Genomic DNA, 16,164 nt, shown 5'->3' on the forward strand with positions numbered 1-16,164 from the left:
CTGAAGGTACTTATCTATCACATTAACAGCTTTTAACTAAATTTCTTGGAATGCTTAATTTCAAAGGTTTTCTTTTTCTGGGGTGAAATTTGATCAATCTTTACCCTTTCACTGAGGGAGGAGTAATTATACGATGATGATGTTAGAATTGCAGTAGTTAATCCTGAGGTATCATGGCCTATTTGTTCCTTTTCATTTGGGGTATTATTGTTGGCCATGCCTCTTCATTTGGGTTACATGTTTCCTAATGTTGTATCTTGGATATGGATTATCAGAAAATGTGGCGTCTTTTCGTCTGAAAAGTGATGATGATCTTTCAATTTTATCGCTTGCGATGTTAATTGGAGCTCATGGCTCCAATTATCATCACCATTCATTTCAACTTGTCTGATTGCAAGGTTATCAGAAACTGTGTTGTCTTTTCATCCATGCCCTTCTCTAACATTGCAGTTACGGGTTTTCTCTCTAGTTCCCTTTTTCATTACCCCTCTTCTGTATGCCTAGATTAATTGAAATCAGTATAGATGCTTAATCTCGCAAAAGCGTTATATAAGTTAGAATTTCTCTTTGTGCGGGCGTCATAATTCAGAACATTTATAATACACTGCAGAAAGTTAAAATTGATATAGAGTTGGGTTCTTAGTATAACAAAAATTAATTAAAACTAATTAAAAGTAATAAATAGGTAAGAAATATATTTTTATTTTTAAATATGTTCTTATAATAATTGAGAAAAAAAGAAAACAGAATATAAAGTCCTTATCTATGTTATTCTTCCAGTCCTAAATATAAGATTCTTTTTGTAGTATAAATTACACTACAAAAAAAAGTTTTATATTAAGGACTAGAGGAGTAGTTTTCACTCCGGGTTGATATTGGCTCTCCTATGCACAACTTGATCGAATGAAGAATCACTCTTTTCCATTTTAATATTTAATAACATGGGGAGAACTATAATAAAATCTTAAGAAAAGAAAATAATTAGTTACAAGTTTTCATTTTTTATTTTAAAACTTATCTTTATATAATGTTTAGTTGTTATTAGAATTTTCTAATAATTATGTTTTTTAAAATTTGATTGCAATTCTCCCTTTTGAGCATGTGGTGTTTGTCAAGGTCGATATTCTTTTCTCTTTTTTTTTCCCGGGGTACAAATCAAGGTCAATACCCTTCAACGTATGACATTGATTTCCTAGCTTTTTTTCTGGTTTCATTTCTGTTATCTGCACCCAGTGGTTTCTGTTCAGCTGATCTTTGTCAAGGTTATGTTTGGAGCTGCATTTAAACAGCACTTATAAGGTTTTTTTTACCAATATATGATAAACAGTAAAATTATATGCTAAAATACTGCACTTTTGAAACTATTTACCAATATGCTACGTTTAAAATCGTTCTTGGCAAAAACTATTTTAAAATTATACGCAAGTCGTTCTTGGCATGAATGATTTTAGAAATCGTTCACACGAAGAACAATTTTAATTTTTCCTGTTCACTTTCTCATATACGAATCCTGTCAATTTTACATGTAAAAATAAGAATCCTTAACAATGCTGCCATGAGATTACAACGTCTATATTAGATTAAAATTTAAAAATCCCAATTTTTTAAATTTTTTAAATAGAGCTTGATGAAATTTTTTGTCATTTCCTCTTCTTTTTATTTTTCTCATACCAAACAATATGTAACAAAAAAAATTATGTTTTGATTGTAAATTTTTAATTGTAACAATTAAGTTACAGGACTAAATTATTATTATTATTATTTTAGTCACATACATAAAAGGTCTATACCCAATACTTAATTTCTCATCTTATTATTATTATCACCAATTGACAAGTTTGTCACTTATGAAGCATGTAATTTCTCGGGTCACCACTTCTCACAAAACAAAAATCATACTCCTCCACTATTTAATGTATAAACTAATTGGAGAATTAATACTAATTTTATGTATAAGATTTATTTTACATATTTATTAATTTTTTTTCAATAATAATCAAATAGAAGAGAAAGTGAGAGAGTTTAGGGGGGAAAAAGTGCTGATGATGTTTTAAAAATATATATTATATTAGCTAATTTAATTAACATTATTAATTTATTCAAATTAATTAATTAAATTTTATATTAAGAACCGAAGCAGTATTTAATTTTTGTGAGTTTCCATCGGTTCTTGAAACCATTATATAACAAAAATAAGAATTTTGGGAGAGTCTCGCGTAAAAAATTACCCTGAGGTCTGTTATTCTATCTTGTACCGTCTCTTTTATTGGATGTTCTTGGATCCCCTGCCACTCCCCAGCGGGGAGCCTGTGTAGCTCAGAACGGCGAAATTTTCCCTTTTTTTTTTTTTTTGTGATACGAGGAGCGGGCTCGAACCAGCACGCACAGACCCAAACACACACACACACGCCACTCGGCTAAGAAGGCGGTGGTCAGAACGGCAAAAATTATACATCGTGCGAGTCCACAAACTGCTTCTTTTGTTTTGTCTGGGTGGTCTTCCATTCTCCAATCGGGGTTCATTTCCGTTGCGGGGTCAAATTGTCCAAGTTTCCTTTTCTACGAGTAGCAGAATTTGAAGGATCGTACTGCTCGCCGGTTTAATTGTAGCTGACGAATTTACATTTGGTGAGTCCACAAACTGCTTCTTTTGTTTTGTCTGGGTGGTCTTCCATTCTCCAATCGGGGTTCATTTCCGTTGCGGGGTCAAATTGTCCAAGTTTCCTTTTCTACGAGTAGCAGAATTTGAAGCATCGTACTGCTCGCCGGTTTAATTTTAGCTGACGAATTTACATTTGGTGAGTTTCTCATTGCCACCATCATTCATGCTAACTTTGCTGTTTGCAAGATTATCTTCTTCACTGCCGTGCTGGAGGACAACCCAGGTAGGGTTTCTACATCACAATGCCTCCCACATCTCCTATTCATTTTATTCGGTTGCGAAATTATCTCAATCAAATCAACCAGAACAAAATAGAGATGGGCATTTTTCTTTTACGGTTTCTTACCTCATGAACTCATTGGGCATGTCCGCCGAAGTTGCTGGTAAAATATCGAAAAGTGTTGAACTGAAAGACCCGGATAAACACGACTCAGTACTTCGTCTTCTCAGGAGTTACGGATTCTCAGATACTCAGATGTCCAGAACTGTGAAGTACTATCCACGGTTGCTATTGGCAAATCCCGAGCACAGTCTTTTGCCCAAACTGAGATTCATCCATTCGATAGGATTTTCAGCTTCTGAACTCTCAGACCTGTTCTCTTTTAACCCTAAATTACTAATTTATAGCTTAGAGAAACGTATAATTCCCCACTATGAGGCCCTTAAAAGTGTACTTGATGATGATCGGAAAGTAAGGAAATGTCTAAAATACTGTACTTGGACTATGTGCTCCTATGATGTGAAGAATATATTTCCAAACTTAAAGGTTTTGAGGGATGAGGGGATGCCTCAATGTTCGGTCGTTTCGCTGTTATGTAGACGTGCAAATGTAGCATTTATGAATCAATCAATGTTTGTCGAATATGTCAAGTTTGTCAAGGAAACAGGAATAAATCCTTCCGAGGCTGCGTTTGTTGAAGCACTTTTAGCTGTGACACAGATGAGTAAATCAACCTGGGAGGCGAAACTGGATGCCTTTGAGAGTTGTGGCTGGCCCAGAGATGTCACTCTTTTGGCGTTCAGTAAGTTTCCACAAATCATGCGTATGTCAGCGAAGAAAATCACAGACACAATGAAGTTTTTTGTGGATGAAATGGGTTTAAGGTCGGAAGATGTAGCTGGATGCCCAACGATTCTTAGTTATAGCTTGAAGCAGAGGATTGCTCCTAGATGGTCAGTAGTTAAAATTTTGAAAATGAAGGGTTTAATCAAAGAAAATGTGTCCCTAAATTCTGTTATTATACTCAGTGAGAAAAAGTTTCTGGAAAATTTTGTGATCAAATTTGAAGAAAGTGTTCCTCGGCTCCTGAAAATCTATGAAGGTGACTTGAGCTTTTTACCTGAAGTTATGTTGACTTCCAATTTTTTGTTTCCATGTTTATTATGGTGATTAGACATTTCTGCTTTAGGTCCTACCCTAATTGATTTCTTTCAGTGTTCTAGTTGTCCAATTTGAACTTTTAATTTGTAAGATATTTCTTTCTGTTTATTAACTCATCTTCTCAGGTTTCTTTTTATCACAATTCTTGAACAAGTCGTCCTGTTCTGTATGACATATGGTAATCAATTTAACTGGCATCTTGATTCCTGAACTGGTTGTTTTAGCTTCTGTTAATTATGCAAAACTTACATTGAAGGGACTTAAAACCCCAAATTGTTGAAAAAGCTTAGTGAACCTGATTTTTGGTTAGCAAGGAGAAACACTCCTCTATTTTTCCCTAGTTATATGCCGGGCTATCTAAGCTACAAGAGAATGAAGTCTCCCAGTGTTCTTACTGAGGGACTGGAAGCTGAAGGTACTTATATATCACATTAACAGCTTTTAACTAAATTTCTTGGAATGCTTAATTTCAAAGGTTTTGATTTTTTTTTCTGGGGTGAAATTTGATCAATCTTTGCGCTTTCACTGAGGGAGGAGTAATTATATGATGATGATGTTAGAATTGCAGTAGTTAATCCTGATGTATCATGGCTTATTTGTTCCTTTTCATGTGGGGTATTATTGTTAGCCATGCCTTTTCATTTGGGTTACATGATTCATAATGTTGTATCTTGGATATGGATTATCAGAAAATGTGTTGCCTTTTCGTCTGAAAAGTGATAATGATCTTTCAATTTTACCACTTGCGATGTTAATTGGAGCTTATGGCTCCAGTTATCATCACCATTCATTTCAACTTGTCTGATTGCAAGGTTATCAGAAACTGTGTTGTCTTTTCATTCATGCCCTTCTCTAACATTGCAGTTACGGGTTTTCTCTCTAGTTCCCTTTTTCATTACCCCTCTTCTGTATGCCTAGATTAATTGAAATCAGTATAGATGCTTAATCTCGCAAAAGCGATATACAAGTTAGAATATCTCTTTGTGCGGGCGTCATAATTCAGAACATTTATAATACACTGCATAAGGTTAAAATTGATATAGAGTTGGGTTCTTAGTATAACAAAAAATTAATTAAAAACTAATTAAAAGTAATAAATAGGTAAGAAATATATTTTTATTTTTAAATATGTTCTTATAATAATTGAGAAAAAAGGAAACAGAATATAAAGTCCTTATCTATGTTATTCTTCTAGTCCAAAATATAAGATCATTTTTGTAGTATAAATTACATTACAAAAAAAGTTTTATATTTAGAACTAGAGGAATAGTTCACTCCGGGTTGATATTGGCTCTCCTATGCACAACTTGATAGAATGAAGAATCACTCTTTTTCCATTTCAATATTTAACATGGGGAGAACTATAATAAAATCTTAAGAAAAGAAAATAATTAGATAGAAGTTGTTATTTTCTATTCTATAACTTATTTTTATAGAATATTTAGTTGTTATTAGAATTTTTTAGTAATTATGTTTTTTAAAATTTGATTGGAATTCTCCCTTTTGAACATATGGTGTTTGTCAAGGTTGATATTCTTTTTTTTTTTTAACCCTGGGGTACAAATCAAGGTCAATACTCTTCAACGTATGACATTGATTTCCTAGCTTTTTTTCTGGTTTCATTTCTGTTTTCTGCACCCAGTGGTTTCTGTTCAGCTGATCTTTATCAAGGTTATGTTTGGAGCTGCATTTAAACAGCACTTATAAGGTCTTTTTACCAATATATGATAAACAATAAAATTATACACTAAAATGCTACACTTTTGAAACTATTTACCAATATGCTGCGTTTAAAATCATTCTTGGCAAAAACTATTTTAAAATTACACACAAGTTGTTCTTGGTGTGAATGATTTCAGAAATCGTTCACACCAAGAACAATTTTACTTTTTCCTGTTTACTCCGTCACATATGTATCTCTACCAATTTTACATGCAAAAATAAGAATCCTTAACAATGCTCCTATGAAACTACAATGTCTATATTGGATTAAAATTTGAAAATCCCAATTTTTTTAATTTTTTAAATAGAACTTGATGAAATTTTCTGTCATTTTCTCTTCTTTTTATTTTTCTCATATCAAAAAATATGTAACAAAAAAAATTATGGTTTTATTGTAAATTTTTAATTGTAACAATTAAGTTACAGGACTAAATTATTATTATTATTATTTTGGTCACAGGCATAAAAGGTCTATACCTAATACTTGATTTCTTGTCAAACCGAACAAATGCCACATGACAGGCTTTTTTACCAAAATACTACAAAAAGTAAGATTATATACTAATATACTATACTTTTAAAAGTATTTACTAATATGCTATACTTAAAATCGTTCTTCAGGTGAATAATTTTTCAAGTCATTTATCTGCTGAACGATTTTTTCATAATCTATCCTTGATGTGCATGAAAGCTTGTGTGGCATTTATCTGCACCTAAAATCGTTTTTGGTAAGACCGATTTTCAAATTACATACAAGTCGTTCTTGGTATAAATATTTGTTAAATGAAGAAGTTGTTCAGCAGATAAATGACTTTAAAAATTATTCACCTGAAGAACGATTTTAAGTATAGCATATTAGTAAATACTTTTAAAAGTGCAACATATTAGTATATAATTTTACTCTTTGTAGCATTTTGGTAAAAAAGCTAGTTGTGTGGTATTTGTTAGGTTTGACGAGAAATCGAGTATTGGGCATGGACCTTTTATACCTATGACCAAAATAATAATAATAATAATTTAGTCCTACAACTTAATTGCTACAATTAAAAATGTACAATCAAAGCATAATTTTTTTTGTTATGTATTGTTTGATATGAGAAAAATAAAAAGAAGAGGAAATGACATAAAATTTCATCAAGCTCTATTTAAAAAATTAAAAAAATTGGGATTTTCAAATTTTAATCCAATATAGACGTTGTTGCCTCATGGGAGCATTGTCAAGGATTCTTATTTTTGCATGTAAAATTGGCAGAGATTCATATGTGAAAGAGTGAATAGGAAAAAGTAAAATCGTTTTTGGCATGAACGATTTCTGAAATCATTCTTGTCAAGAATGATTTGTGTGTAATTTTGAAATTGTTCTTGCTAAGAACGATTTTAAGTGCAGCATATTGGTAAATAGTTTTAAAAGTACAGTATTTTGGTGTATAGTTTTACTGTTTATTGTATATTGGTAAAAAAAACCCACTTATAACCATGTTAATGTAAGCCATACTTATATTATATTTCATAAATTGCAATTAGAAAACGCGTACAAGTCATTCTAAGTAACCTCAAAGTAGCTGAAGGGAAAGAACAAATCATGTAATGAAACGTAATGTTGTAAATGGTATATGGAATGTTGTAAATTTTTTTTTAATTTGGCTTTAGGTATAAATTACATTTTTTGAGTAGCGTTTAGAGCTTCTTTGTTTTTTTTTTTTTTTTTGTTTTAAGCAAAGGAGTAGCTTTAGAGCTTAATAATGGCTTTATTAGGTTTAACAAGGAGTGATGCTTGTTCCCAAAATAATACGACATTAGCATATGAATACAACATTGTTTGGCCATTATTTTTCATACAACATATGTTTTTTATCAAGTCAAATCGTAACACTCCTTTAACATGAAATGAATATTTAATATTTTGTTGTTATTTCTCGTCTACTCATTCAGCTATATTCATCTACTCTTCCGGTTTTTAATATAAAACCTAAGTATTAAGTTAATTTTGGTCTCAAATATAAAAGTTATCTTCTATATTTATTAATTTTTTTCTAAATTATCTCTATGAATACTCTCTCAACTATAATCAAGTAAGTGAGAGAGGAAAGATACTAAGAAAGATAATTATGATATTTTAGAAAAATATATCATATTTTTTAAAATTAAATAACTTACCTAACTTTTTTAATATAATAAAATTAGTTAAATATGTCATATATTACGGATGGGAGGAGTATTTACTAAAGGGGAAATGACAACAACAACAAAATCGGCGGACCAAAAGCGGAGCTAAACAAAATGGTATTCTCTCTCATTCATAATATAAGAAGTCTTTCAGGGGAAAAAAAATCGTTCAAAATATAAGAAATTAACAGGGTAATTAATAATAGTTTTTCATTTTTACTTTTGATTAAAAGGAGGAGAGTGAGTTTTAAATATACATAAAAGTGAAGAGAAAATGTTCCAATAGCATTCTTCAATAGGGGTAATTTTTGTCGATTTAAAATATATTTAATGATTTAACTAATATTTCTTAATCTCAATTTATAAGAAAGTCTAACAAACCCCAGAGGAAGCATGACGTTAGCATATGAATATAAAATTGCTTGACTATTATTTTTCGTACAACACATATTACTTTTCCAGTCAAATCTTAATACTACCTCCTCCGATCCTAATTATAAGAGTTAGTTGACTAATTTGAAAAAATTAAAGAAGTAAGTTGAGTTAGTTATTTGTTATAAATAGGTGTTGTCTTTCCTAAAATATCCTTACTAATCAAGTGTATTGACTAGAACTCTTATTATTAGAAGGGTTACTTTGGAAAAAAAATGTATAAATATGAGAGACAAAGTGGATCCAGTCTTATATTTAAAACCAAAATAAAAGTCAAATAAGGTCTTATATTAAGAACTGAAGGTAGTTTTTCTCTAATGTGAACTGAATATTTATTATTTTGTTAGTACATTTTGTCTGCTCGTATCAGCTATATTAACCTATTTATTAAAGGAAAAATTGACACAAAAAGAAATTTAAAAATAGTGATGGAAACAAGCAAAAAGAAAAAACCTTTTCTTAATGCTCGGGAGAATTACAGAACGAAAAACAGCAAGCGGGTAACCCAATCATCCTCTCAAAGTGGTTAAACTACTTAAAATATTTGACTGGAAATGATGATAAAAGGCAACCACATGACAGTAACAAAAATAAATGTTATAATCCTTTAACTCTATCTTTACATATCGAAAGGAAATTACTCTAAAACACCATATCAAAATTAATTACAATTTTTATTCATTGGTTCCTGTGCAGATTTTTTCTTTTTTCTTTTTGTTAATATAATTTTTTCTCCATAAAATTTAAGTTTATCTCGGTTTTGATCCTTTAAATTTCAAATCAATTTTTTTTTCTGAAGTTAATTTAGTTTGTTTTAAAACGTCAATTCGTAAAAATGTACCAGTGTTAAAATTTGTTCAAGTTTCTTACATGATGCTAAAATAGTGATGTAGACTCATAAGAGAGAATAATGAAAAGAATAAATCCCTAAAACGCAGTTGTTTAGTCTTTGTTTTTTTTTTTTCTTTCATTGTTTGTTTCAAGATTTGTTTCCTGTATTTTGAAAACTCATTCTTTTTTATACAATTGTTATTTGTGTTGCGTTTTGAAGACCTATTTTTCTTCCTGTTATTTAGTCCACATAAAATCCAATTAAGTGTCATTTGGTAACATCGTTTGTGAAGTTTCAGACTTTAATGCTGTTACATCTCTATAAATTAATGTTTAAGACAAACTAAATTCATATGTTTGAAATTTGAGAAACCAAAATTAAAATGGATCCAAATAATAATGACAAAACATTATATTAACTTTTTTTTAGATTAAGGTGTATTTAGCACCCAAAATATTTTCTTGAATGCATCTAGTATCTTAAAATATTTTGTTGTGCATCCAACATTTTATAGTTTTTTTTAAGTGCATTTAATATCTCGAAATATTTTTTTTTTGCTTTGATGTGGGATGCATGAAAAAATATTTTAGGATGTTGAAAGCACTTTAAAAGAAAAATGCTCCTTCGATCCATAATATATGAATTAATCCTAGAGTTAATTTTAGTCATAAATATAAAATTTATTTATTAGTAGTATATTTATTAATTTTTCTCAAATCACTCATCTTAATACTTCCTTAACTATAATTAAGTAGGAAAGGAAGAGAGGATATAAATAAAATGATTAAAGTATTTTAGAAAAAATATGTCATATTTATTATACTATCTCCAGTCCTAATTATAAGACTTTATTTATAAATTACAAATAAGATCTTATAATTATGATCGGAAGTAGTATTTAACTAACTTATCTAACTTTTTAAATAAAATTAAATTATATAAATAAATTTTATATTAAAACTGAAGAAATACTTTAAATTGTTGGATGTAGTAGAAAATACTCTGAGTCACACTCAAAAAAATATTTGAAGTTGCTGGGTATATCACAAGGTAATTTAGGATGCTGTACGTGAGATGTACCAGAGAGAATTTTCACCTCTTTTTTTTGAGAGGTTCGGGTGCGACTTCCCCCCCCCCCCCCCCGGGATCGCTATGAGATAGGTTTTATCCGATATGTTAGGGTTCTTCTTCAAATTGAAATTGTTGAGCCTCACCTAAGAATCAACGATGGAAACGCTGTTGTCGTTATGTCTTGGTTCGAGTGTGTATTGCTGTTGACGCTTTAGGGTAGTGCCCCCAAAAGGGCTTCAAAATTTGACAGATTCAGAATTGGCGAGGGTTAAGTGAAGGATTAACTTGAGTCGGGTGAGTTTATCGTCTTCGTTATGCTTAACTTTGTCACCGCGCGATTATCTGCCTCACAAACATGCCAGAGGAGGACTCAACTGGGATTTCTCCTCTTCAGTGCTTCCCACATTTTCCATTCTTTTTCTTCTGTTGTGAAATCATCTAAACCGAATAAAAAAATAGAAGGAAATGAATCCTTTACAGTTTCTTATCTCATAAACTCTTGTGGCATGTCTGCCAAAGCGGCTATTGAAATTTCCAAAAGGATTCATTTGAAATCCCCTTGTAAGCCCGATTCCGTTCTTAATCTTTTCCGTGGCTACGGATTCTCTGATTCACAGATATCCAAAATTGTGAAACTTAGTCCTGTTGTGCTTTCAGCTAATCCCGAGAAGACCATTTTGCCTAAGCTAAAGTTTTTCCAGTCTTTAGGGTTTTCATGTTCGGAGCTCCCAGGACTTCTCATGTCTCACTCTGTAATCCTGGACTGGAGCTTAAAGAATCGTTTAATTCCCTTTTGTGAGGCCCTCAAGAGTGTTCTTAATGACGACGAGAAAGTGAGAATAGCTTTAAGGCGGTCAAGATGGTTTCTAATCTACTGGGAGGTAAACAATTTAGCTCCAAACATGAAGGTTTTGACAGATCTTGGAGTTCCTCGATCTTCTATTTGTGCGCTGTTAACTGCATTGCCAAATGTAGCATTTATGAATCCTGCCAAATTTGTTGAATGCGTCAAGTCTGCTAATGAAGCAGGAATCGACCCTTCTAAGGTCGTGTTCATTCAAGCTATCATTGTTTTAGCACAGGTAAAGAAATCAAGCTGGGAGTCAAAACTGGATTTGTTTGAGAGGTTTGGCTGGTCCAGGAATGTCACTCTATCAGCATTCAGTAAGTTTCCACATTGCATGCTTCTGTCAAAAGAAAATCTCACAAGCAAAATGAAGTTTCTTGTGGATGAAATGGGTTGTTCGTTGGAAGATATAGCCGGATGCCCAACAATTCTTAGCTATAGCTTGAAGCGGATTATTCCGAGGTGGTCAGTTATTAAAACTTTGAAAATCAACGGCTTGGCTGCAGATGATAAATGGTCTTTACCTTACATTATCATTGTAAGTGAGAAGAATTTTCGGGAGAAATTTGTGATCAGATATCAGGAAATTGTTCCCCAGCTGCCGAAAATCTATAAAGATGAACTCAGAGCTTTATCTCAGGTCCAAAAGGAAAAAAAGCAACAACTCTGAGCTCTATCTGAATGTCAATCCTAGGCAGTTACTTGCAGTGTATGATTGTAAATTTTTGACCTTGTGATTTATTATGATAACTGTTCTGCTTTAGTTCTTACTATATGTATTTTTTTCCCATGTTATGGTATCTTAATTTGATCTTTTAAACTGTAGACAATGTTTTTAGTTCTTTTACCCATATGGATTATTCTTTTTATCATAAATCATGAGCAAGTATTCTTATTAAATGTCTATATAGCAATAACTTTTACAGGCATCTCTGTTGTAGTGCTCTATGTTGAGTCTAAAGGTGCCTATCTCATTAGTAAGTGTAAACATACGCTGAGAAAATTTGCTTTCAAATTAACCTGTTGAAGTTGGATTAATTGTTTTTTTATTGAACTTTTCGTTCTCTTAAAGTGATTGTGAATGAGAAAAAGGAGAAAAAAGTAAAGCAGTGACTGTTGAGTGTTGAGAAGATAGCATTGTTGTGGTTCTATTACCTTTACTAGGAATTTGGTTAGCTTCCATAGGTCCGTGATTATGTTTTATCTGCTATTCCTCATTTAAGAAGATGATGAAGTTTTGGAGCCTCCCCTTTTGATGCTGAAGGTGCCTTATCCCGATAATAAGCGAGGGGAAAAGTAGGACTGACAAAATTTGTTTCAACTTATTGAAGTTGGATTGAATATCTATAATGATTTCTGGATAACTAGATGTGAGTCTGATGTATTGTGGGGCTTAATGAGGTAAGCCACATTGTTCAATAATGCTACTCTCTACGAATTTTATACATATACATACGTGTATATTGATTTTTCATTCTCATAAGCGCTTGTGAAGAAGAAAAAGGAGATATGGGAAAGCAATGGACATTGAGAAGATAATATTGTAGTACTTCTCTATGAATAAGTCTTACATTTAGGAATGGAGGGAGTATTAATATTACCAATCTTTGGAATTTGGCTGGCTTCAATAAGTTCCTAATTTTGTTGTCTGCTTTTCTTTCTGTAAGCATAGTTAATTTTGGAGCCACCATCAATTTGAGTGGCTGTTTCAGAATGACTGGGTTAGGAAGTTATGATCTTTTAAGCTTTTTAAATTTTAAATTTAAATAATAATATTAGTACATTAAGATAATTGTTAAATACATTACAAAATCAATAGAGGAGAGCATGACATATGATAGTGTTTAAAATACAATAAGCTCCCCTTATGGGTTTTGGACCACTTATCATTATGAAAACTGTTTGTTTTCCGTTTTGTAGAATAAAAGGTGCAAAATTTAACCATTTTAATGCGTAACTTGAAATGAATTTTTAAATAAGTTTTTTTATTTTTCAAAATAAAACATTATTCAAAAAACAGTACGTTATGCAAGTTCTTATACTTTTTGGTCTTCTATTTTATTTTCCTAAAAATAATAATCTAACATTAATAAAATGATCAAATATATTAATAAAACATTAGCACAACATAAAAGGAGTACATCATAAGTTAATCTTATGCACTAGACATCAAATTGTACTAAACTTGAAAATCTTTAGACTTAGCTACCACAATCGCCCTAACTGACAGCCAGATTAAAAACACAAACACTCTCCATAGGAAAAAAAACACAAACACTTCAACAATATTGATGATCCATCAGCAGAACATGAGCTAGTATTATACTTTCTGAAATATCCTCGTACTGTTGCGCCACAAATTGTGAGGTTTATCAACGGGAAGGTGATAGAAAAGCTTCTCCCACTAACTTCATTCATAATGGAAAACCGGCTTCTACCCGAAAAATGAGTTTGGAAGAAATGGGTAAAAGGCCCACTTTCAGTTGGAAAATCCATAATGTACATATTGCGCGTGCGCGCGCGACTCTGTCTGTGTGTGTGTGTGTGTGTGTGAGGGAGGGAGGGAGCGACGAATTCGAGGGTTTCTTCTGCGTCGGTGGTGATCGGAGCTGACATCTTGCATTGTGGGAGTTTTTCAAGCCCCTTCATTTATTCGCTCGGTCATTGATGCTTACTTATCTCATTGCCAGATTTTCTTCACTCTCCCGCGAGAGGAGGACCCACCTTGTTTCCCTTCATCAAAATGCCTCGCAAATTCTTAATTCCTTTTCTTCAGTTTCGAAATTCTCCGAATCAAATCAGCGGAAAGGAAAATCAGGAGAAACTAAAACTTGCACTGTTTCTTATCTTATAGACTCAGTGGGTATGTCCTCCGAAGTAGCTATCAAAGTATCCAAAGGGGTCAAACTAGAACGCCCTGATAGATCCAACTCGGTACTTGATCTTTTTAGGAGTTATGGATTCTCAGATTCCCAGATCTCTAAGGTTGTGGAGAAGTATCCGCGAGTCCTTTTGACAAAACCTGAGGTGACACTTTCGCCGAAGCTGAGGTTTTTCCGGTCTATAGGGTTTTCATGTCCTGAACTGCCAGAACTCATCATATATAACTCTGCACTCTTAGTTTTGAGCTTAAAGAAAAGTATCATTCCCCGATATGAAGCCCTTAAGAGCGTACTTGGAGATGATGCGAAAGCAAATATAGCTTTTAAACGCTGGGGTTGGTACCATAAGGACGTAAACAATTTACTTTCGAACATAAGAGTTTTGAGGGAACACGGAGTGCCTCAGTCTTCTGTCTCTCAACTGGTTACTCATTTTGCAAGAGCTGCGATTATAAAGCCGGCAAAGTTTGTTGAACATGTCAAGTTTGCTAAGGAGATAGGAATCCAGCCAACTAAGGTTGCGTTCGTCCATGCAATTTCTGTCTTAGCAATGACAAATAAATTGACCTGGGAGTCAAAGCTGGATATCTATGAAAGGTGCGGCTGGTCAAGGGATGCCACTCTGTCAGCATTCAGTAAGTTTCCACATTGCATGCTGCTGTCAGAGGATAAAATCACAAGCAAAATGAAGTTTTTCGTGGATGAAATGGGTTTGTCTTTGGAAGATATAGTTAATTGCCCAACAATTCTTGGCTATCGCTTGAAGCAAAGGATTATTCCTAGATTCTCAGTAATTAAAATTTTGAAAACTAATGGTTTGATGAAACGTGATAGGTCCTTACTTTCCATTATCATCTTAAGTGAAAAGAAGTTTTTGGAAAAGTTTGTAATCAGATTTCAGGAAAGTGTTCCTGAGCTGTTGGACATTTATAAAAGTGGTTCTTGAAGTTCAGTCCTTAATGGTTTGTGGCATGATATGATTGTGCCTCTTGACTCTCAACTTTACTATAACTTCTCAACTGTTCTGCTTCAAATCTTACTCTGATTGATTGGTCTGTATTCTAGTAAGTAGTAACTATGAACTTGTACTTGTAGGATATCCCATGTGGAGGTTATCTATCAACTTTTTTCCCCCATCATAATTGTACAACAATTCTTCTCGTTAGATATGTCAAATGGTAGTACCGTAGGAGCTTTTACTGATATGTCTATTCAAGTTGTTATTTTGGGGCGCCAAGTGTTGTATACAAATCATTGAAGTTGAAGGTGCCTGCTTCCTAATTTTGTCCCAAAAGAAGGGCATACATCCACAACAAGTATTGACAACGAGATGAACACGATCCATTATTAGTTAAAGAGAAGGCTATTTACCACAATTTTTGTGGCTGCGTATTCAGTTCTTGTATTTCTATGCCTTTTGTTGATGCTAGGAATCTCTGTTTTGGTACAAGACGAAATCAGACGAGTGATCATTGCCTAGTTCCTGATATTTAATCAGTTTAACTAGTCGCTTACGGTTATCATGCTATGCACTTTCATGTTTATTGGGTTAGTTTAGCAGCCTTTGAGGATTGCTCATTTAAATTTGTAGGAAGCTGTGAATTCCTAGGGATCAGATGTAAACTCTTAATTTTGCGTTTCTTTTTCATAAAAAAGGATATGTATATCTTTTGAGTTTGAGTACACTTGGATGCACTTTAGGAGATATTTTGTGATTGGCTGTCTGGATCTGACTGCAGTGAGATGCTACATAGGGGTTGGGTCCTTTGAAGTGCTTGTCTTCTCCTCCACCTCCTCTGGCTTGTAATCATGCTTAAGGAGAGTTCTATGTGTATTATCAATCCATCAGTAGTAGTTAGAAGTGGTGTGTGTTAAGAATGAATGGGCATTTAGTTTCTGTTAATCTCATGCATATTTAGTTAAGATGTATTTAGGTTTTTTATGTTTTCTTGTTGTCTGTAAGCTACGTGGTGCTCTATTGGAGTCTGTTTAAGTTTGTGGCATGAAATGATGCATGTGAAGGCGAGTTTTCTTTCATTTTCTTATGCTTGTCAAACTCGGGATTGTTGGGAATGGCTCTAACGCAGCCGTTAAAGCTGATCCTTATATTTCTCTCTTATTTGCTTGTTTTTTTCTTGAGGAAGAAAGGGCAACACCAGTCATTATCAT

The 16,164-nt window shown here is 32.8% G+C and overlaps 3 protein-coding genes across 3 annotated transcripts; all 3 read left to right on the forward strand.

The window, feature by feature from the left end:
* The first annotated feature begins 3,026 nt into the window (after positions 1-3,026).
* LOC114711663 (uncharacterized) lies at positions 3,027-4,848 on the forward strand. The gene is made up of 3 exons (XM_028896081.1): positions 3,027-3,984; positions 4,354-4,458; positions 4,733-4,848. Exons 1-3 carry the CDS (start codon positions 3,027-3,029, stop codon positions 4,846-4,848), a joined length of 1,179 nt encoding a protein of 392 aa, XP_028751914.1.
* A 5,924-nt stretch (positions 4,849-10,772) lies between these two features.
* On the forward strand, positions 10,773-11,783 carry LOC114711664 (uncharacterized). Its single transcript, XM_028896082.1, has one exon. The coding sequence runs from the start codon at positions 10,773-10,775 to the stop codon at positions 11,781-11,783; it is 1,011 nt and encodes a 336-aa protein (XP_028751915.1).
* Positions 11,784-13,656: 1,873 nt separating this feature from the next.
* On the forward strand, positions 13,657-15,051 carry LOC114711619 (uncharacterized). The gene has a single exon (XM_028896041.1). It carries the CDS (start codon positions 13,781-13,783, stop codon positions 14,939-14,941), a length of 1,161 nt encoding a protein of 386 aa, XP_028751874.1. The 5' UTR covers positions 13,657-13,780; the 3' UTR covers positions 14,942-15,051.
* The last annotated feature ends 1,113 nt before the right edge of the window (positions 15,052-16,164 follow it).

This window comes from Neltuma alba, unplaced genomic scaffold (assembly GCF_004799145.2).
Source record: "Neltuma alba isolate B1F8T4 unplaced genomic scaffold, ASM479914v2 tig00011304_pilon, whole genome shotgun sequence".
NCBI classification, from domain to species: domain Eukaryota; kingdom Viridiplantae; phylum Streptophyta; class Magnoliopsida; order Fabales; family Fabaceae; genus Neltuma; species Neltuma alba.

Bases quoted from the DNA above. Each gene is read 5' to 3' on its own strand.
- LOC114711663 (XM_028896081.1), top strand. From the start codon at position 3,027: ATGTCCGCCGAAGTTGCTGGTAAAATATCGAAAAGTGTTGAACTGAAA. The intron at 3,985-4,353 runs GTGACTTGAGCT...ATTTTTGGTTAG, and splicing joins GCTCCTGAAAATCTATGAAG to CAAGGAGAAACACTCCTCTA. The intron at 4,459-4,732 runs GTACTTATATAT...ATGGATTATCAG, and splicing joins TGAGGGACTGGAAGCTGAAG to AAAATGTGTTGCCTTTTCGT.
- LOC114711664 (XM_028896082.1), top strand. From the start codon at position 10,773: ATGTCTGCCAAAGCGGCTATTGAAATTTCCAAAAGGATTCATTTGAAA.
- LOC114711619 (XM_028896041.1), top strand. From the start codon at position 13,781: ATGCTTACTTATCTCATTGCCAGATTTTCTTCACTCTCCCGCGAGAGG.